Genomic DNA, 22,096 nt, shown 5'->3' with positions numbered 1-22,096 from the left:
AATTTTTGCATGATTTTAATCAGACCAACATAGGGTTATTTTATTCATGATAAATTCTAATATATCCCAATTTTTCTCTAGCTCTTAACATTTCCTCTGTTGTCGCCACAATTGGCAGTATAGAGCAACTTACGGAGAATAATTTTTTCGCTTGAAAGAGATTGTTGTTCTAGGAGTTTTGGACCTTGACTATGCACTCGTGGAGAGTTATGTTGAACTAAAGAATACTTATGATGTCCTTTCTGAGAAGTGGGAGCGGTCCAACCGCATGTCTCTTATGATAATGAGGAACTCAATATCAGAAGTTATAAGGGGAGCAATCCCAACCTCCGAAAAGGCTAAAACGTACTTGGCATCCATAGAAGAGCAATTCAAAGGTACCTCTAAGGTTTATGCTAATACATTGATTCAGAAACTCTTTAGCACTAAGTACAATTATGGGTCTGACGGCATAAGAAAACAAATTATGATGATGACAGACATGGTTACCAAACTCAAGAACATAGAAATAGAAATCTCTGATGGTTTCCTTGTCCATTTCATTATGACATCTTTCCTTCTGAATTTTCACCCTTTAAGATTAACTACAATACTCATAATGAGAAATGGACCATGAGCAATTTGATCGCGATGTGCGTCCAAGAGGAAGAGATGTTGAGGGCTGAAAAGAAAGATTTTGTTAATCAAGATAGCAGCCCCAGAATCAAAATGAAATTCCAAGGAGATATCTACTCTAAGAAGAAGCTGCATTTCATCGCTAAGCATGACAAGGCAGCGCAGAGGGCCCCCAAGGCACCTGCTTCTTCTACTCCTGTCTTTTAAGAACCTAAGGATGACAGATGCCACTTCTGCCACAAGAAGGACCGCTACTAAAATGATTGTATTGGTTTCCTGAAGTGTCTTGCAAAGAAGGGTAATGATTTAATAACATTCATTGATGAATATCTTTATACTGATTTCTCCCTTAATTCCTTGTAAATTGACTCAGGTCCTACTATGCACGTTACCAACTCCTTACAGGGATTCCTTACCACGAAAACATTAGGAAAGGAGGAGCGAAGTCTTAGAGTGGCCAATGGGAAGGAAGCTGAAGTTGAAGATGTTAGATCCCTTCCATTAGTTCTTGATAGTGACTTCACTCTTAGAATGAGTAATGTACTTTATGTTCCTTCCATGAGAAGGAATCTTATTTCAGTTTCGATGTTAGATGATGATGGTTTTCATTGTAATTTTGGAGACAATAAGTGCATTCTTAAGTTTAATTCAGATGTTATTGGTCTTGTCATCCGATAAGACAAACTTTATATGCTTCCTCATAATGAATCATCTATGTCTATGAATGTTTATTATGTGAACCATAAGAGAAAGAGAAGTACAATTAATTAGACTTCTTCGAAACTGTGACGTTATTTAGGTGATATTTTGAGGGAGAGAATGTTGTATCTCATTAAGGAAGAGATTCTCAAACACTTAGACTTCTCCGACTCTGATCATTACATAAATTGCATTAAAGAAAAATACGTTAAGCAAATAAAGAAGGGGGCCACTCAGAGCACATGATTATTAGAATTAATTCATACAGACATATGCGGTCTTTTTCCTGTGACATCAGTTGATGGTTTTGATTCTTTCATTACCTTCACTGATGATTCTCCTATTACGGCTATATCTATCCCATTAAATATCGATCTATGTCTCTCGATAAATTCAAGATATTTAAGGCTGAGGTCGAAAATCAGAACAACCTAAAGATTAAAGTAGTGAGATCAGATCGAGGGAAAGAGTATTTTGGGAGACATGCCCCTTACGGATAAATCTCCGGTCCCTTTGCCATATTCCTTCAGGAAAATAACATAGTAGCCCAATATTCTACACTTGACGAACCTCAACAGAACAGGGTAGCTGAGCAATGCAACTACACACTTATGGGCATGGTGCAAAGTATGCTAAGCTATTCTAATTTACCAGTTAGACTATAGATGAAGGCACTTAGACAGCCATGCACATTCTTATTCAAATTCCCAGTAAATCAGTTCCAAAAATACCTTACATATTATGGACTGGGAGAAAACCCTCTTTGAAGTATTTATGTGTGTAGGGCTATGTACCTGAAGCTAAAGTTTTTAATTCATAGATTGGGAAATTAGATCTAAGACAGTTAGTTGTCCCTTTATCGGGTATCCCGAGCGATCAAATGGGTATTGCTTTTACTGTCCAGATAGAATCACTAAGTTCATTGAAATAAGACACGCTATATTTTTTGAGAATGGGGATATGGAACCAAGGAAAGTTGATCTTGAGAAAAAACGGGTTTATGTTCCTACATCGCTGATCCAAGAGCCCTATGTCCCTGTGCCCCAGGTGGTTGCACCTTCCATAGAAACTAACGTCAGTGCATCCCCTGTTGAGGTCTCTGAAATTCCTAATAATGCACCTAACGATGAACCTTAGCAATACCCATTCCTAGTCCTACAGTACCTAACGAACCGATTAGGAGATCACAGCATGACAGGAGACCTACAATCTCAAATGATTATGTTGTCTCAAAATGACATAGAGAAGATAGAAGATCCCAACTCATATAAAGAGACAATGCTGAGTGAGTATTCGCCTAAGTGGCTCAATGCCATGAAGGACAAATTAAAATCTATAAGCGATAATAATATATGGGACCTAGTTGACATCCCTGACAGAGCCAAAACAGTAAGTTGTAAATGGGTCTACAAAACTAAGCATGACTTAAGGAGAACATCAAAAGGTTCAAAGCAAGGCTCATAGTTAAAGGCTTCTCGCAAAGACAAAGGATTGACTATAACAAAACTTTCTCTCCTGTATCAAGTAAAGATTACTTCAGAATAATTATAGCGCTTGTAGCGTATTATGATTTAGAGCTGCATCAAATGGACGTGAAGATGGCATTCCTTAATGGTGACTTGGAAGAAAATATTTACATGGCTCAACCGGAAAGTTATGTCATAGAAGATAAGGAACATTTAGGATGTCACCTTAAGAAATCAATTTATGGTCTAAAGCAAGCTTCTAGGCAATGGTATCTCAAATGTGATAAAGTCCTTAGAAATTTTAGCTTTTAAAAAATAAAGTTAATAACTGCATTTATGTAAAGTTTAAAGCAGGGAAATTCACAATCTTAATTCTTTATGGGAATGATATCTTATTGGACAACAGTGATAAGGATATGTTGTTTGAAACCAAGAGATTTCTTTCTTCAAATTTCAATATGAAGGATCTCAGTAAAGCTTCTTACGTTCTTAGCATTGATATTCATCAAGATCGGTCCAAAAGAGTATTAGATTTGTCTCAAAAGGCATACATTAACAGAGTACTGAAGAAATACAATATGCATAAGTATTCTGCCACACCTACTCCTATTGTTAAGGGCGATAATGTTAGGACATTTCAATGTTGGAGGAACCAACATGAAACTGATCAAATGAAGTCAGTCCCTTATGGTTCAGCTGTTGGAAGCATTATGTATGCTCAAGTATGTACACGTCTTGATTTAGCTTTTGTTACCAGGATGCTTGGCAGATATTAGTCAAATCTAGGACTAGACCACTAGAAAGCCGTTAAAAAAGTCATTCGCTATTTACAAGGCACTAAGAACTACATGTTCATATTTAGAAAAACCGATAACCTTAAAGTTGTTGGTTATTCGGATACAGACTTAGTGAGGTGTGTGGATATTAAGAAATCCACGTCAGGTTACATCTTCACTCTCGTTGGAAGAGCTATCTCATGGAAAAACTCCAAACAGACACTTACGGTATCGTGAACGATGCAAGCTGAGTTTATATCATGTTATGAGGCTACCAAGCAGGCTGTATGGCTAAAAAACTTTATCTCAGGGTTAAGAGTGGTCAGCAGCATTTCAAAGCCACTTACGTTATATTGCAATAACCAACCTGCAGTTTTCTATACAAGTAACAACAAGTCGAGTGGTGTTGTCAAACGCATCGATATTAACTATCATATTGTAAAAGATTGAATTCAAGATCAAACAATAAATGTCAAGCATATAAGTACTAAATCAATGCTTGTAGATCTGCTTACTAAAAGCTTACCACCCTACATTTTTCATGATCATGTTGCTGACATGAGGTTATTTCAAAGCCTATGATTCTAGATTAAGATGAGCATAAAGCAAACCAACTCCCGTTAAACATAACATTTTTCCATTTCGAGATGGGTGGTATACTATAGGTATTTGAGTTTCAGTGGCATTTATTGGTCGTTGTAACATTTTACCTTGGTATACTATTTCATTGAGAGTGAGCTTAGATCTTAGCCTTACGATCAAGAGAGAATGTTAGATTTAACCTTGACAAACTAGCTAACATGATCTAACTGGAAACCGAAATAAGGGGGAGTCCCATCCCCACACGCACCATGATCGAAGGCACAACCAATATCTTGGTTGCGGTCTCGTTCCACCAGCACCACAATATAAAAGGGAACATCGAGGCTCGTGAGGAGATATATCTCACGTAGCCAAACGCACACCTAACTCTAAAACCCTAAACCGATCAAAGGGGGCGCTGCAATAGGACGAAGATCATCACTATCGTCAGTCCTGCTATATCTTCTTCCTCACGCCGGCCACATCCTCACCAAGATGACTCACCAACACATACAACTACATCAAGCCAGCTACATCGACAACACCAACGGTCTGCACGGCTACACCAACACATCTCTTCCTCACCAATCAACCTCACCGTCAAGAAGTAATGGTGTCACCGAACGCAAGTATGCACCTCACACTTCCACAATTAAGAGGTGTTTGATCTAGAGCTAGGCCATCATGTAGATTAGATAAGTTATAAATTCAACAACCACTCCACTCAAAAAAATTCCATCCGGTGATGCCTTTATTCTCTTCATCAAAACATAAGTGTGTAGAGGAAAATAATGTCCAAAAACTAGCAACAGAACACTCACCAGATGATCTGATGAGGTTTGAACTTCAATACAGGAACATCTAATGAGAGCACTGTCCAAGCCTCTCAACTCCACTCTTCTGTAAATATGCTCAGGTATAGTCTCCGATGTAGGCCAGAACATCCACTGACCAAAACACTAATGACCTCAACGGAATATCTGGTGTGCACATCTTCACTTCTCGAAAAATTCTTCTTTGGAAATTTAACATTGGATCCCATCCCATACAGCAGGCGATGGTACCACATCAGTTACACATGAAGCATGGAGTTAGAAGTTAAACCGCCATCACGTAAACCATATGCAACAGAATAAAGATGGCCAAGTGGGCCGGGCCAAATGGGCCAGCACGAGGCACGACCATTTTGGCCCCGCCTAGGCACAGCACGGCACGATGGCTAACAAGCCGGGCCAGCACGGCATGACGATTTGGGTCGTGCCTGGGCCGAAGCCGCAGCACAACGGGCTGACACGACATGGTCTATTTAACTATTCATATTTTTGTAGTATTTTATATAATTGGTTTAGATCTAATACCGTATAGGATATGTCGTACAATGGTAGTGTGTTTGACTCCCAAGTAGAAGGTCGGATGTTCGATTCCGAGTGAAATAAGTTTTGATGATTTTTTTCAATTTTCCACAGGCTGAAGGATCAAAAAATTTATCGGACCTACCATGCTGCGGGCCGGCACGACACGACCCGGTCTTAAATAGGCCGTGACTGGACTGGAGTCGTAGCACGTGGGCCAACACGGCACGACCCATTTAGCTAATATGACTAAACGGGCCGTGCCTCAATGGGCCTATGCCATGCCGGACCACCCATTTAGCCATCTCTGCAACAGAAGGTGCATAGCATAGATCGATCACAAGCAATCCCAAATAAATACATTAGTGAATGCGAACTCAAACTCAGATTTCTTCATTATGGCCATACTTCCCATCTAAACTTCTTTGGTAACACTTACTAGGTTCATTGGGAAAGACAGAAAGGAACAAGGAGGGATAACAGCGCTAATCAATATTGAAGTCAAAATTTGAACTGCTGACCCGTGAGTTATAAGCCTGCGCAAATCTAAACACTTCCAGTATGCATTGGCGTTGATGGAAAGTTTATCAAGTCTATTTTTCAATGCAAGTGACGGTGACTTTTCGGTGTTGTTTAAAAAGTTATGACATTTTCTATGCAGTACACAAAGTTAAAGAGCTACAGGAACCCCATGAATCCAAGAATCTGTTTATTTTGTGTCTTGATACCCTTCTGTCCACACTGTTATGTGACCAGGTCATACCTAGCTAGGAGGGTTGATATCCTTAGCAAACAAATTATTTGAGCTTTTGCAAGTTAAAACTTTGAATTTACAGTGTGACATTTCATATCAATTTAGCCTAGCCATACTACAGGTTCATGCCAATTATTTAAACATAAATGGCAATATTAAAGAATAGACTATTCACAACCGCATCAAACTAAGAAATGGCTTTCACAAAATATGCCACAAAGTATAAAAGGTATGAAAACATATTGTTTGAAACTGGTACCTTTATATTCCCAGTAAAAAAGTGATTTTTCAAACATTGAGACAGTATCTAAATGTGACTTTGACATGTAATCTATTAAACATTGAGACAATATCTAAATGCGATCTTTATCTACATTATAATGCATTGATAAAATATTTGAAATATATAATATCGCTATAAAAACGATATCTGGTGTCCCAAATTTAGATGGCCTGCAATCTCTAAATGCGACTTTGATAGGTGATCTCTATATGCATTGATTAAATATTGCAAAAAGATATAATATTAATATAAAACGATATTTGATTACATAGGAGGAATATGGCACTTCCATCGTATCACTATGTTCTATGTACAAATCAGGTGGAAGAGACAGTGGATCGTCTCTTCCTATTCTGCCCATTTGTGCAAGGCTGCTGGCAACTGGTCAATTTAGAAGTCCCGCAGCACATGGAACCCATGGACATCCTAGTTCTTTTCAAGCATATGCTGGGAATGCATTTCTTTATGGAGATCAACATTTTACTCGGGAGTATATGCTGATGTCATCTTCATCCAAGCTCCCCCTTCAGTGTCAGCTTGCAAAGCAAAATTCAAGCACGAATTTGCAATGGTTATCCATGGTGCGAAAGTAAAATAGTAAAATATCTCCCCGAAATCAAAGAATGGCTAGATTCTATTTTGTAATTTTCTCTCTTTTTATGTAATTATTTTTTATCTTTTATTAATATATTATAATCAGTAGGGGCTTGCCCCTCCTGTTCTCTCAAAAAAAATTATATTTCATATCTAAAATTTGTATGGCTGCTGCATGCAACCTAAAACGGTTCTTTTTTTACTAGGAGTATATATTATAGGAAAATTTGCCTCCTGTGCAAACAATGGAAGCTTATTTCAAACAGTTCACACCGCACATGATAACACATGCTGAAACCACAACTTTCGAGCAAGATGGGGGACAAGTCATCCATGATCTCAGCATTAGCAAAAACATTGTTAGCACTTAGCACAGCAGGCCAGTACTAGATAGAGTTCGTTTATACTACCACAACTGGGGAAAAGTGAAGAATAGATTCTTGCGAAGCTAGTTACTTCCTTGCAAAATATGAAAGCAGCGATACCTGTCCATCTGAAGCAGCTTTTGGACCTTTTTCCTTCTTCATAGGCCGAGAGGGCGACCGGCCACTATTCTCTATCTTTATCTCTGCATTAACTTCAGTGTCCTCAATCTTTCTCTTGGTGCCAAAAGCATCTTGTTTCACAATAGTAGCATTTGTTGATATCACATGTTCATGTTTAATGCTCCGAGGCTTTTCAAGAAATTGAAGTTCCAATTTGACAGGTTCGTCCATAACTGGAACACAAGTGTTTTGCTTCTCTACATCTTGTTGCTTGATTTCCTCTGATTGATTTTCTACTGATTCCTCAGATTCCACTTTTGCTGTTCTTGTAGCATGTGTTTCAGCAAACTCCTGAGATGTTTTCTCAGACTTCCCTGATTGATCATGAGCAGTAGATTTCTTGGTGAAAAAATTTGAAATAGGCTTTTCACTAGGTCCCATATGTACCTGAAATTTGACATGATGCAAAAAAAGGAATAATAGCATATCTTGTTGCACTGTAAAATCCAAGCACTGTCATCGAAGAGCTTACCGAGTGGCACATGTAGCTACACTGTCACGTCAATAATAGAATAATTGGAAAATTTTTATTTAGAACATAATACTCTCAAACATTAAATATTTCAAACGCCAGCCATAGTTGTCTGCGGCGAGTCACAGCAACCCCAAGGAGACTGGACACCTAGGAACCTAAGCACCCACCTAGGCGACGAATACATGACTGGTATTAGGCAAATTTGGAAATATAGTGCATATTTCAAAGAATATAAGGAAATGAAGAGAACGGGGCCACTAATACAATCAGCCCACTGTCCTTCTCGAGCCCAAAGCCCATCTATGCACCCCTCCCTCCTCTTTTGTGCCCTAATCCTATCACGAACAGGCAGCCACCATTCCTTCCTTCACTGTTCCCTCTCTGCAGCAATGGATCACCAGATCTGCAGCTGGTCCTCTCTCCCTCTCCCTCTCCCTCTCACTCACGGGGAAGCAAAGAGAAGCGACTATAAATGGGACGAGCATCTGATCTGGAGCTCCAGGACGACTATGGAGGAGGATCAAGCGGGAGAGGGCGGCAGCAGTGAAATCGACCGGCAGTGGATTGGATTTGCAGTTTGCAACTCCTCCAACGGTCGTGCCTCCTGAACTCTCCCGATTCCAGGCGGCAGCTGGGTCTGGTCGCGCCCCCAAGATCGCCTAAGTCCGGCAGATTAAGTGAATGCCCCTGGCGTCCTTCTCCAGCCGACTGGACGCCTAGGTGATGCCATGACAACTATAACACCAGAAAATTGCATTGAAGGATACCAACAGTCATATTTTCAGATATTACATATAACAGAAGATATCATAAAACATTGAATGAATGTCTCACAAGGAACTGGCTTGCATGGTGCCCAGCACAGGAAAACGAGGTCCTCAGCAAGTCTAACATGGACCTGGCATTGTATGCGGGTGGGACTGAATCTAGAGTGGTAAGATCCAGGAGCGCTGCAACCATACATGGCTGGTGCAAACCAGGGTGAAGGGGGTGATGGGGTTGTGCAGCAGTGTGGAGACGGGCCAGAAGAGATCTAGCAGATCTATGGAAGTGAAGGTAGCAAGACCCAATAAGTACGGTAAGCCTTTAAAGTTTAGAGTATTTAGGGTTTAATTGTGAAAAATAAAAAAAAAATTAACTATCACATAAAGCCGGTTTACAAAAAGTTTATTTAAAAAAAGTCACACATTCATTCCCCCATAGTTGACATCCTCTATCCAACACCTACCGTGGCAGAGTATGTTTACCTCTTTAATGCACTCAGGACCATCAAAAGATGTTTTACCCACTGCAGATGTCACTGGATACCAAACCTACAGAAAGATCAATTAATAACGTTATACTATTGAATTAAAACACAAAGATAAATGCGCTACTATCATGACCTAACGAAAATAAAAGTTAAATAGAAATAAAAGGAAACCTAGCTTATCCAATGCTTGGAATGTAGCTTTCTCAGGGTAAAAGAATAAAAATAATAGTTACACCATTGAACAAGAATTTTACCAGAAGGCACTGTTCTTTAGCAGCAACAAGCATTCATAAAGGATATTATAATGTACTCATAACATAACGCAAATCATGGACTTACTAGATCAGCTCCTTCATAGGGTGCAGTAATTTCTTCAAGCTTTACGGAAGCATCACATAACCAAGCATTAACAGAGTCCTTGTCGCCTAATATCACAGGCATTCTATCTGCCACAACATACTAAACTCAGATACTTGCTACCCAAATAAAACATAAACATAAAAGAAACTTTGCTGCTGATCAGCCAGTTGCACAAAAAAAGTATCAACGAGAATATAATGTAAATACCAAATGATGATAGACAACAGGGAAAACCATATTTTGAATATCAATTCAAGTCTCCAAAACAGAGATTACATAAACAAGTGCTGAAGAAAGCTGAACTGAAAGAAAGTGAGGATAATGTATCCATGACAAACATAATATTAGCACTGACGATGAGTAGTATAAATCTACTGTATATTATACGTATACAAATCCCTAGGGGTACCCTGGACACCCGGAGCATACAGTTATATTTAGAAAGGGAATCCCTAGACGTATGAAAACCTTCTGCATGTGTCAAGATATCCCTTAAACAAGAAAGTCAATCCCTAAGTTTAAGAATGACATAATCCTACTCGGAAGAGAGTCTGGATGCTACACGGCAACCACCCTACGGAGAAGAAGCCAATCACCATCTAACAAGCCAATTCAGAACCACCATTACGATCTACATCGACAACTCGCCAGACAATGCGCAAGGAATCCTCGACTAGGCTAGCCACCCCCCCCCCCTGTACTCTGTCTCGAAGATCAATACAAGAACACAGGATGTAGGGTCGTTATCCACCGGGAGGACCGAACCTGTATAAAATCTCTGTCTTTGGCGTTTGATTCAGCGAGAGGGAGTATCCCCTACTTTCATCACGTATTCGTAAACTTGGCAGTTTACTAATCATTGACAGCTGGCACCGTCCCTGGGCATTGCCAACGACACTGAATCTTTGTCATCTACCTTGTCGCTGACTCCACTTGAGACCATGTTAAAATCCAGCTACTCAGACGAAGGGTTCTGCGGCAACTTTGCCCTCTCGCCCGACGAAGATCTGATGATCGATCGGATGGATCTAGGTGACATCCTCCCTGAAGACGAGTCTAGCAACGACGTAAGTCGTTTTATGGACGAGTGTGCTAGGGCTTACAGTATCGAGGTTGATTCGCTCGAGAACCAAGATGTTCGCGCAAGCGCCGTGTGCTGCAAGTCGGGATCTTCCCTCGCGGCTTCTGTCGAAGAAACTTCCCAAAGATATCCTCTAATGGAAAGTCCATGATGGACATAGACTCCACTTCTAGTGGAGAGTACCCCCGAGAAGTCTTCACCATCGAGGACAAAAGCGGTACTCGGTCCAACAAGAATGATGACTCGACGGAACCAAAAATCCCTATAGATCCGACTGGGGGGATAAGACTCAACCCCAACTGATGTCAACGCCTTGCGACTAGGCCCAAAACCCTGTTAGGAATCCAGATTCTACTACCCCATACGACCAAGGTGCCAGGTACTATAGATCTAGACCTACTTAGAAGCTCTTGGGTGTCCAAGACCCACTCTGACAACATCCCACAACGGATCTTACTACCCCCGAGGGAAAGAAGTGGCTCACTGAAGTTGAGGACGTCATCCGACAAGCACAGGCGCAGGCCGAATTCTCTCATCTAGCAATAGCTGCCAACAGCTCCACTCGAGGGAAGGCTAGCATCAACCCTTATCTTGATGAATCGAATCAAGAGAGACGTAATCCACGAAAGCAGACTCTTCGGGAAAATGACCGATCTCAGCATCACCACAGGATCTCGTTGATCCGAAACTACCTTATCTCGGATCTACGCAATATCATCGATGAGCGCAGACAGTCAAGGACCCCTCAAGATCAATCACCCTCTCATCGATGACCCAACCAAAGAACATCCCGGCACTATAGTCGTTCGAGTTAGGGTCACGGCCGGTCTCTAACCCCTGCGAGCGGGGTGCCCGTGGCCACACAGGGTGCCATCAACGAGTGCCAGGCCTTCTCTCCAAAGCTCAGAGGGTCCGTTGGCTGGCTCAGTTCAAACCCGGGTCCATAGAGAGGTACAATGGGATGACTAATCTCGTTGAATTATTCTAGACATACAACACTACTATCAAAGCGGCTAGTGGGGACGAGAAGGTCATGGCTAACTACCTGTTCCAAGCAAACTTCCAAGGCATGTACATTGGTCGCAGCAAGAATGATCTTTTCTGACTCTTCGAAAAGGAGACTCTGCGTGAGTTCATCCGACGCTTCAGCAACACTCGAAACACCATTCCTAAGGTAAACGATGCTGATGTTATCCATACGTTTACTGGAGGGGTTAGGAGCCGCAAGTGTGCCGAAGACGTCACCATGCACGAATCCTAAACGGTCCAAGATTTGAAGGGCATTGCTGACAAGACAACCAATGCCGAGGAGGCCCTCATATTCATCAAGGAAAGGGATCAAGACATGCAACGCCCTCAACCTGGACTTAATGACGACTCATCGAAAAACAAGCGCAAGAAGAAACCCTCCAAGGGAGGCAATGAGAAGAAGCCTAAGACTAAGGAAGTCGTGGCAAACATTCCTAACAAACGTTTCGGATCATCCCAGGGCAAGGGCAAGCAACTGGCCACCAGCGAGCGTTCTGGCAAGCCATGTTGCGTTATCCACTAATCTAGCGGCCACAGTCTCCAGCAGTGCCGCATATTCCTAAAGGTGGTCAAGGCTGAGGTCGACAAGAATCAGAGGAAAGTTTCACGGGTCACGAGCGAGGGTACGGACTCCAGTTCCAGCGACTACTCAAATTGTATGCTTGGAATTTCCAGAATGAGACGGCAACTATCAACCACATGTTTAGGGGCTCAACTTCTTACGAGTCCATGAGGCAGTACAAGACGGTGACCCGAGAAATGTTAGCTGCCATCCCTAAGAATCGCCAGACAGTCAAATGGTAAAACTTCGAGATCTCCTTCGACACATACGGGGCAGTTGACGTGAAAACCTAAGAGAGCAAGCGCACAGCTCCAATGAATGCACTCTGGCTTCCAAACGTCATCGTGATCTGTTGCCGAAAAAAGAGGAAAGATCCTTCACCACCACACGAAATCTCCGCTGCTACGGTTCAAATTTTGAAAGACCCGTTGTACGAAGTGATAGATTTTTTCATCCTTATCAGGATTCTGACAAATCGGCATGATATGTTGACCCAAAATTCCTACTCGGACGAGACCACCTCTTGGAGCTACCCAGAATAGATATAATATCCCGACTAAATAACACAAGGGTAACCAAAGACCCGGTTATATGTACATCCTACCTGGAAACCCTTATCACTCGGAGAGGCAATCTGCCGAGATGCCTCCCTCAGCTGGGCTAAGTTTCTTGATCCATCACAACTTTGTTTCGTGTATTGATGGGGAGTTTGACGATTAGTATAAATCTATTGTATACAATACGTATTGTATACAATACGTATACAAATCCCTAAGGGTGCATTGGATACTTGGAGCATATGGTTGTATTTAGGAAAGGAGTCCCTGAACGTATGGAAGCCTTCTACAGGTATTAAGATATCCCTTAAACAAGTATATCTAAGTTTAAAGATGACAAAATCCTACTCGGAAAGGAGTCTAGATGCTACACAGCAACCCCCTATATATGGAGCCAAGGGACCCTGCAGAGGAGGAGAAACCAATCGCCATCTATCAAGCCAATTCAAAACCGCCATTGCGATCTAAATCGACAACTCGCCAGGCAATGCGCAAGGAGCCCTCGACTAATCTTAGACCCCATCTAGGCTAGCCACAACCCCTTTGTACTCTGTCTCAAAAATCAATACAAGAACACAGGATGTAGGGTTATTATCCTCCGAGAGGTCCGAATCTGTATAAAATCTCTATCTTTGACGCTTGATTCGATAAGAGGGTGTATCCCATACTTTCACCATGTATTCGTAAGATCGGCGGTTTACTAATTATCAACCAGCACTAATGAAATCAGGGCCATATCGTACTATTTGAGGGTCTGTGCTAAAATCAAAATTGGGCCTTATACCAATACATGCAACCAGAAAATTACAGTCCATTTCCCCTTATTTTCTTATAAGAGTACCGGTTGCGGCAATATTCGAGATGCAAAATTTCCATATGAATTTTGACAGACAAAATTTTCAAGATTCTAAAATTGAATTGTTCTCTTAGAATTGTGTAAAAAAAATCCATGTGTTTGAAACAGGTAGAATACCTCATACTTAGTGATTGTTGATGCTTTTTTTTCTGTAAAATTCTCAAGTTGCAAGCATGGCTACATTTAAAAATGTGTTGTTTATCTAAGTTATTTGCAAAAAGAATCATCGTTGTCTCCAAATTGGAGCAGCAGACTAAGCACGGAGTTAAGTTTAGATGGATTACGAAAAGAATAGGAAGGATCATCAGACGAATTGAGAGAAATATACATGGGGCCTGAATTAAGGGCCTCATTTGCTTATATGATTAACTTCATTAATTATGGAGATTAAGCCACTAATTAAAATCTAATCAGAAAATAGGGTGTGTGCAGTCACCCACCTTGCACATGCTGATCTACGGCCCAGAATGAAACATCCACGAAACAGTTTTGTGCAGTAAAAATAAATTTGGGTTCTGAATGCTAACTATGAGCATTCACATTCACCGTGCTTATGATTGACAAGGTACTTATCCATTTTCCCACTATGTTGAACAGTATGTATGACTCACCATAAACAATGCAATTCGTACAGCCATTAACAAGCAGGACATATCAGCCAATGTGCTACTCTCATCGATGAAATTTAATTGAAAGCTGAACATCTCCTTGCTCCTAAACGATATTTTGCAAAAGGAACACAGAACTAACAAGCATGGAGAATTTGCAAATTAACCATCCATTCATTAATCCCATTAACCTTGAGGCTACTTCAGCAAAGAACTGTATAAAACTGGAAAGCCTAATAAAATGAAAAAAAAAACAGGTACATCCATTTCAATGCAACAGAAGCATGAGCAGTCAAAGAAGTTAATTCGAGGAAGCCCTGGGATACTGGAGCTAAGAGTAGATCACTAACCATGAAGCCATTTTAGAGAAGTCGAGGCACGGGTAGTCAAAATAGTAAATGTACGGATGCTCTCTCCTGAGGTAAAGAGTATGTAATATTAGTATAGCAATAATAAATTATCAGTAACAGAGAGAGTGACCTTATTCAATTGTTTCAAACTTGGCGTCGATAAATTTCTGTGAACAGTTTAATCAAAGAAAATATGCACAAACAAAATTGCATTCCCACATACATATACAAAATAATATGGCTTACATATGCGACATATTAATTGATGTTTTAATGTTAATATAAATATAGAAATATTCGGCAATATTGTGCTACCTAGTTACAGGTTGTGCAGCATCACTAGCATGTAGTGCATCGTGCACCGCACCTAAATCGAGAAGAGTGTGAAATGGTCCATGAAAACAATATAGTAAACTGTTACACAACTACATAATTTCTTGATCAATTGCATCTGTACTTCTGAAAAAACATAAAGACATATCAATCAAGTATGAATATAATCACGAAAGTGTGGACTACTTCACATGCAGTACACATCCGAACTTCTTCAATATTTTTGGACCAGCACTTCATCATTTACTTGTGTTCTGATAAGTGATTGAGCCACTTAATAAGCTAAATTAGTGCAACTACAACAATATATCAAACTAGGTAGGCTAAAAAATTATCAACGACAAGATGTCAACCGTAGAACCTCAAATGATTGGAGTCACAGCAATAACTAAATGGGATGAGATGGATATAGCACTACCTCTATCCAAAACAACAATCTTGATACTTAAAATTGCCAATACCAAATTCATTTGCAACAGTTGTCATACATGCAGAATTGGAGCACATATTGATCAAATCAACCAAAACACTCACACCTTTAATTCCAAAACCCAGTTGGATTAACAAAATAGAAAATAATTATTTTTGTGAAAAATAAAAAATACTGATTGCTGCAGAAAGTTAGTTTCGTAACCTTCTGAATTTTTCCAAGTGTCATAGAGGGCTGCAAAGACAAGAGGCCTATTATCCTGAAAATGTATGTAGTATGGCTGCTTTTTTGATCCATCCTTTTTCCACTCATAGAACCTGAACCCATAAGAAAAAGCGAATGCGTGATCAATATAAGAATGTACTCTAAGACATTTTTTCTCTTCATAGGAAGTTATTGATATCCAAGTGCAAACTGCATCAGAAAGTATACACAGACCAAAGTAAATTGTCATCTGTTTACAAGTGGACGGTTCATGGTATAAACAATAATACACTATATAAGCTAAGCAGAATTAGATTTTCCCTGCAGGCAAGCATGATAGAAACAATTAGAAATATAGCATAGTATTATCTGATTGCACTTTCCAAGTGATCCACCATGTTCATCAGATATAGGATTGAAGCCTAGATTTTTTGTATGAATCCTTCGTATTGGAGTTCACCAAATTAACATAAATTATTTTACAAAGATGTTCTGCTCTCATTCTTGGATAGTAGTAGTGCAACAGGAGGTGCTCCAGATAGGCTCAGGAGCATCAAGACGCTAAAGTCAGCTCAAGCTCACATCGCAGGATGCTAGCATGAATGCATCAGAATAGATCCAAAGACGGCAGCAAGCAGGAGATATTAAAAGATGTGTTCATGTCTTTTAGGACCATGAAAGTTTGTATAGGTCAGTAAAGTTGACATCCTAGTTCAGGGTGTATTCATAGCAGGCTATGAATCAAAGTATGTAAGCAGTCCTATTCTAGACCCTGTAGTTCATTGGAGTTAAGCAAATAATAGCTTAATTGTCTTTCTATCATGTATTCATAGCAGGCTACAAGTCAAATTATGTACGCAGTCCTTCTATTCTAGACCCTGTACTTCATTGGGGTTAAGCAAGAATAGCTTAATTGTCTTTCTATCATATGAAGTTCTCTCATCTCAGTTTATAGTCTAAGTCCCCCTGCCAATGGTCTAACATCCTCGAAACCATGTTGTTTGGCCCTCTTCTACACGGTAGCTATTCCATTGTGAACTAATGTTCACAACATCAGATAACGATGAGGTGCAACTCTGAAGTATACAATTGCAGCTGAACATTAAAACATTCACACAACATACATAACAAGAAAAACTCCCCCTAAAATGTTGCAAGTGCAGAACAGAGCAGATTGAACACATAGAATCTCAGTAATTGAAATGACATTCATATATTCCGGTATTCAACATATAATTCAGCACATCAAACTTCTCCTCAGTGAATTCTAGTTCAGCTTACCTACATTCATAAGGAAGTGGACAAAATAAGTCACTTCTAACACAAAAATGCCAAGAAATCAGAATTTTTCATCCAGGTCCAAATAATCAGTCTACAACCTTAAACCACTGTTACACAAATACAGACTAAGTGTATGTACTAATATGTCACCAACTCAGAGAGAGAGAGAGAGAGAGCAGAAGGGAGAACGAAGATATGACACTGCATAAATATAAGTTGCAAAAGTTAACATCAACCATATTTACATACCCTTCTACTGCAACAAGGCACCTATTCTTTGGGATTAGTCGCTGAAATGAAGACTTTTCTTTTACAGACTCTGATCTGGCGTTGAACTGCATAGAAAAATCAATTAACTCAACTACTGGAAAGAAAAACGAGAGACCAATTACTGAATGAAAACAGAACCATGAAATGTAAATAAAGCTCCATAGCAGGCATCTGAAAGAAAGACAGATGAATACTACAAATAGGGTCATGTTGTAAGACATGGATTACTGCTTCTACAATTTGTACTCACCAAGTCTTATGTCAAATCAATGCAACCTAAAATTTAACACCTATAGTTTGCCATCTCCACATTTTATTTGGCACATCATTGTTTTTGCTTTCTTTCCCAGCTTGAATTGACACTTTTCACGTGCCATTCTTCTTCCTCACCCCAAAACCATTACCACCTCTAACTCTCACATCACCAGCATTGACATTACTTTGTTGCTCCCGAAACAGCCAGATTGCAGCTGCAAACGCCTTGAGGTTGGCTATGAACAGTCTCTAGTCCAGCAGTTTCATATCCCCATTACCTCCACGGTGGTTCGTATGTGCTACTTTTACTTGTTCACAGTCAATAGCCAGGGGCCCTGTCTCGAATGCAGTCACCACTTGGAAGAAGAAGAAGGGCAAGGGAAAAAGTACACATTCAAGCATGGGAAAGATGAAAGAAGGGGTAAGTAAATTTAAGGTTGCATTGACTAGAGGCAAAAATATTGGAGTGTCAAAGATGGAACCAGAGAGGGCACCCAGATAAATTTTATGAAGTTAAATGCAGTGACCAAGTGGGAAGTATTTCCTACTCGAGAAAGGAAATTAGATTCTTCTTAGATAGTAAATATGACAAAGTATTCTTTTGAATATTCTACTGACTTTAGGTGTACCCTAAAATTAGTCGCATTGCTTGCACAAAATTCAATGCTTCACATACTCTTCTCAAAATTATAAAACCTTAACCTGTCAAAATTTTAACCATACCTTGCCGGTGTTAAAATTCAGAAGCAGAAAATTGCATAAGAATGTGTCTTTCTCAACCGCCATGAAGCTATAACACAAACACTAAAACATGCCCAAGACAAGATTACCTACTTGTACCTTTCTCCCTTTCTTATCATTACATGCTAACTTTTAAGAATGGGAACATTTGATCCACCGCAATCAAATAACTCAGGTTCAACAAAATACCACCTACTGCACAAAAGCAAAATGAGCACAATAATCACCAAGTTAATAAGTCCCAGTTAGCCAATTATACCATGTTCAACAGAAAAATTTGTTCTCAATTTGTATCTTCTTTATTAGCAAGTTTCCGATACAGACTTATTTGAACATCGCTCCAATAAGTCATCCCACATCAATAAATTCCGAGCCGTATCTTATTATGTACCGAAGCTTTTTCCAAAGTACTATTCACCATTCATCCGTAAGAACACAAATGTTGCAACAATAAACTAAGCAGCCAGTCCATACATACCATCCTGAAATGGTCGGGCTTCTCGGTTTTGCCGGTGAAGCTGGGCACCAGCCCCCACTTCATGCACTGGATCACCGGCCCTTCCCCTTCCGCGCCTCCCGCCCCGTCGCCTCCCGCCGGCCGCGCCCGCACAGTGCCCACTGGCAAGCACACCCCCGGGGACACGTTGTACGACGGCCGGAACCTGCGTCCCACAACCAACAGAAGCTGAGGACACATGACTTGACCGCCTGGGTGAAGACCCCCGTACCTCGAGATTCGTCCTACCGGTCCAGATGGAGAGTCGGCACGGCGGGGGCGTCTCCACAGCCGCCGCCGCCGGCCGGGGATGCGGTGGTGGTGGTGGTGGGGAAGCCGAAGGCCCTAGCGGCCTGGGCCGGACTGAGGGTGCACCGGGCCCTGCCGCACATCGGGGTCTGGGTTGCGCTCGCCGCAGGCGGTGGCGGTTGCTCCGTGCTGGGACTGAGAGGGTTCGGACTTGGAACGGAAAAGGAGGAGGCGGCGACCTGGCCGGAGTTGGGGCGCGGGAAGGGGAAATCCGTAGTTTATTCGCGCGCGGGGAACCGAGCCGACCTTGGGGCGTGTTTGGTTAACTGCGCGTGCCGTCTGGCTCCGTGGGTACGTCGGAATCGGAAGTATGCCTTGGATCCTAGCTCGATCGGTACAAATCTACATGTAAATTTTTTATTTAATTTTTGATTTTATTTAGTATAAAAATGATCTAAAAATTCTAAATATTTTTATAAGTAAACTAGAGCTCACCAGCACCCATTTTAATTAGGTTGATCGAAAAAGCCTAAGTCAATATTTAATTAAAATTCACCAAAAATTTATAAAAATATTTTAAGCTCTAGCTTATTTGGTAAAAAAGTAAGTTTTTTTATAATGTAACATATACTCATGCGGGCAACCAAATACAATCTCTTATCAGCCAGGTTGAGCACATGTAGCCAACCAAACAAATCCTATTGTATCTCCTTAGTCTATCTCAACTCAATTTATATAACTCATAGAAGTCAAACTGAAAGCATACAGGTAACAAACATGCCCTTGTCGCGAAGCCAGGGATCTGAAGTCAAAGTGAACACGATTTTGTGAGAGGAGTTAAAAGATTTGCATATATTTACTGTAGCGCGCCGGCAGATAAAATTACTGTGCCAATAGTTTATCATCAAATCTTCTCAGCCCATATCAGATCCAACCACTCGATCCCATTCCGTACTGCGACCTCGTGAGTTGGACGCTCGGTTGGGCTCTGAAGTTGTTGGCGTGTGGACCGAATTGAGTGGGCTTTGGTTTTGTGAAGCAAACGGTTTCCAACGTTTACGTTTTTCTTTCACTTTAAGAATAGTTTGGAGAAGGGTTTGAATCAATGTGCAGAAATTAGCAAAGCTGTTAAATCAATGCAGTTCTTTTAGGGTTCACCCAAATTCGATCTATTTTCTTTTTAGTACAGTGCATGCATGTGTTCCCAAACATCCAAGTAGCGTTCAAGATTTTTCCTTTCAGTTGCAAATCATGCAACATTTAAATGGGCTACAAAAGTGTTCAAAATTGAACTTCACATTGAGTTGAAGAAACTTCCATTTGGGATTTGAAGAACTTGGAGATTTCATTTTATAGCTGTAAATTGCAAAAGTTTCAACTAAGATTCCAACTACTTTCCTCCATTCTTAACTTCGTAACTTGCAACTCGGACTGCAAATTACAAATGAAAAGTTGGGGCTTTTCCACAAGACACATGATAGCAAGTCTATTCATGGCCTTGAGAAATAGAGAGAAGAAAAAGGAAAGCAAATAGAGGAAAACCAAAAGATAAATATGCAAACTTGTGGGTTTTCTTCTCTCCTTCAATCATTTTCTTCTGGTGATTATGAGGAAGACGCACTTGCACCACGTGCGTGCCCGATGCTCAATCATTACGCATGATGAGTTCATGGCTCCTTTGGATACGAATAATACCGTCAATAATCCTCAAATCATATAGGGACCAATTACAAGAGTATGTGCACGACAATTAGATCACCAGGTGAACTCGTTCCTTGTTATTCATAATTCATTGGATAGATTATTATTAAATTTTTGTAATATTTTATTGCATAGGAACGAGGGAGAAGCACCACAACATTATCTAGAAGTCATCCTCGAAGGCCAAGTCTACTCGAACTCGAGGCTAAGCTCAAGGTCGTGGTCGTGGTCGAGTCCTAGAACAGCACGTTAGTAAAACAGACATAACTCTCTCAGATTGGACATTCTAAAAAGCTTACGACGAGCCCTTTCCAGTCGATATCAGCTCGACCAAATATTCCTTATAGTTTAGTCAGAGTCAAAAAATAAGGTTTTGCGCCACCGTATCAGACCCTGTTGGGTCTTGTAATCATGTTGGGATCGAAGTCCAGGTTTTGCACGCCTCTTTCCATAGCTGCACAACCCTCGGTCGACCTCCTCACATCACTCCTATATATATGTATATATATGCATATATGTATATATGCATATATTTATTAGCCATCGTAGTTTAGGTTTTGGTTTAGCTTAGATAATTCTGTAATAAACAGTTTCGCCGTTTATCGGTTTGTTGAACCCCAATTCAAGCACTTCATTGATAATTAGTAATATTTAGATTGCATCTACCTATTCTGGCTTGTGTTCTCGATTCACTTGCAGAAAAAACCTTATTTGTGAGGTCAACTACGTCTTGGCACGGTTGATAATCACGTAGTAATAGTATAGTAGTTGCGAGGGTTCTCAATCTGTTCTGTTCGAAGCCTTTGGATCATCAACGTCAAAGCTCCACCAATCAATTTATCATATTAATTTTTTATCATATTAATTTTTGAAAGATCGGACAAACACGTATCAATACAAGTGTGCCCCCAATCAGTCATCTACAAAGTGGCACACCACCAACAGATACACGTTCTTAATTGCCAAGTATACTCACGTGCGTGTAAAATTGGTGAACACCATAAACCTATGACTTCACCGCCCCACGAGGTGGCTCTCCTCTCTATAGGGCAATGCTACCTTAAATCACATGATAACTTTTTCCGAATTTAAATTATTAAAATTTATCTTGTTCTGTATAAAGTAACACTTAATAAACTTGACTCAAGCTCGCCCCTACCTCTGCCTGAACCAAGCTAGGCTCGCTCAAGCTGAGCTCTTGACACCCTGTTATGCATATATGATTTTAGGGACGTGCTATTGGACACATTACAAAGGATAAGACATAATGGACATTCATCATATCATGGGACTCCTCCGGAGTTTATTTTGTTTGTGACCAAAATTTGCCTACGAAACTT

At 40.5% G+C, this 22,096-nt stretch overlaps 1 protein-coding gene across 3 annotated transcripts; it reads right to left on the bottom strand.

The window, feature by feature from the left end:
• Positions 1-6,751: 6,751 nt before the first annotated feature.
• Positions 6,752-19,379, bottom strand: LOC133900918 (uncharacterized). 3 transcript variants are annotated; one of them, XM_062342204.1, is made up of 9 exons: positions 19,056-19,379; positions 18,789-18,972; positions 17,294-17,379; positions 15,764-15,876; positions 14,797-14,862; positions 9,733-9,839; positions 9,389-9,454; positions 7,607-8,053; positions 6,752-7,063 (listed from the first exon to the last, which is right to left on the bottom strand). In XM_062342204.1, the coding sequence occupies exons 1-9, from the start codon at positions 19,196-19,198 to the stop codon at positions 7,037-7,039; spliced, it is 1,239 nt and encodes a 412-aa protein (XP_062198188.1). In that variant the 5' UTR covers positions 19,199-19,379; the 3' UTR covers positions 6,752-7,036. The 3 variants fall into 3 exon arrangements, with proteins under 3 accessions (XP_062198188.1, XP_062198187.1, XP_062198189.1); XM_062342203.1 differs by lacking the exon at positions 6,752-7,063 and having other exon boundaries at positions 7,115-8,053; XM_062342205.1 differs by lacking the exons at positions 6,752-7,063; positions 7,607-8,053 and adding an exon at positions 8,175-8,876.
• Positions 19,380-22,096: the final 2,717 nt, after the last annotated feature.

This window comes from Phragmites australis, chromosome 19, assembly GCF_958298935.1.
Source record: "Phragmites australis chromosome 19, lpPhrAust1.1, whole genome shotgun sequence".
NCBI classification, from domain to species: domain Eukaryota; kingdom Viridiplantae; phylum Streptophyta; class Magnoliopsida; order Poales; family Poaceae; genus Phragmites; species Phragmites australis.
The sequence above is the reverse complement of the archived record's forward strand: the minus strand, read 5'-3'. Positions and strand labels throughout refer to the sequence as shown.

Coding starts and splice junctions, on each gene's coding strand:
- LOC133900918 (XM_062342203.1), bottom strand. CDS start 19,198: ATGTGCGGCAGGGCCCGGTGCACCCTCAGTCCGGCCCAGGCCGCTAGG. Junction 14,863..15,763: donor CACTTGGAAAAATTCAGAAG/GTTACGAAACTA, acceptor TCTTTACCTCAG/GAGAGAGCATCCGTACATTT. Junction 9,455..9,732: donor CCTATGAAGGAGCTGATCTA/GTAAGTCCATGA, acceptor ATCTTTCTGTAG/GTTTGGTATCCAGTGACATC.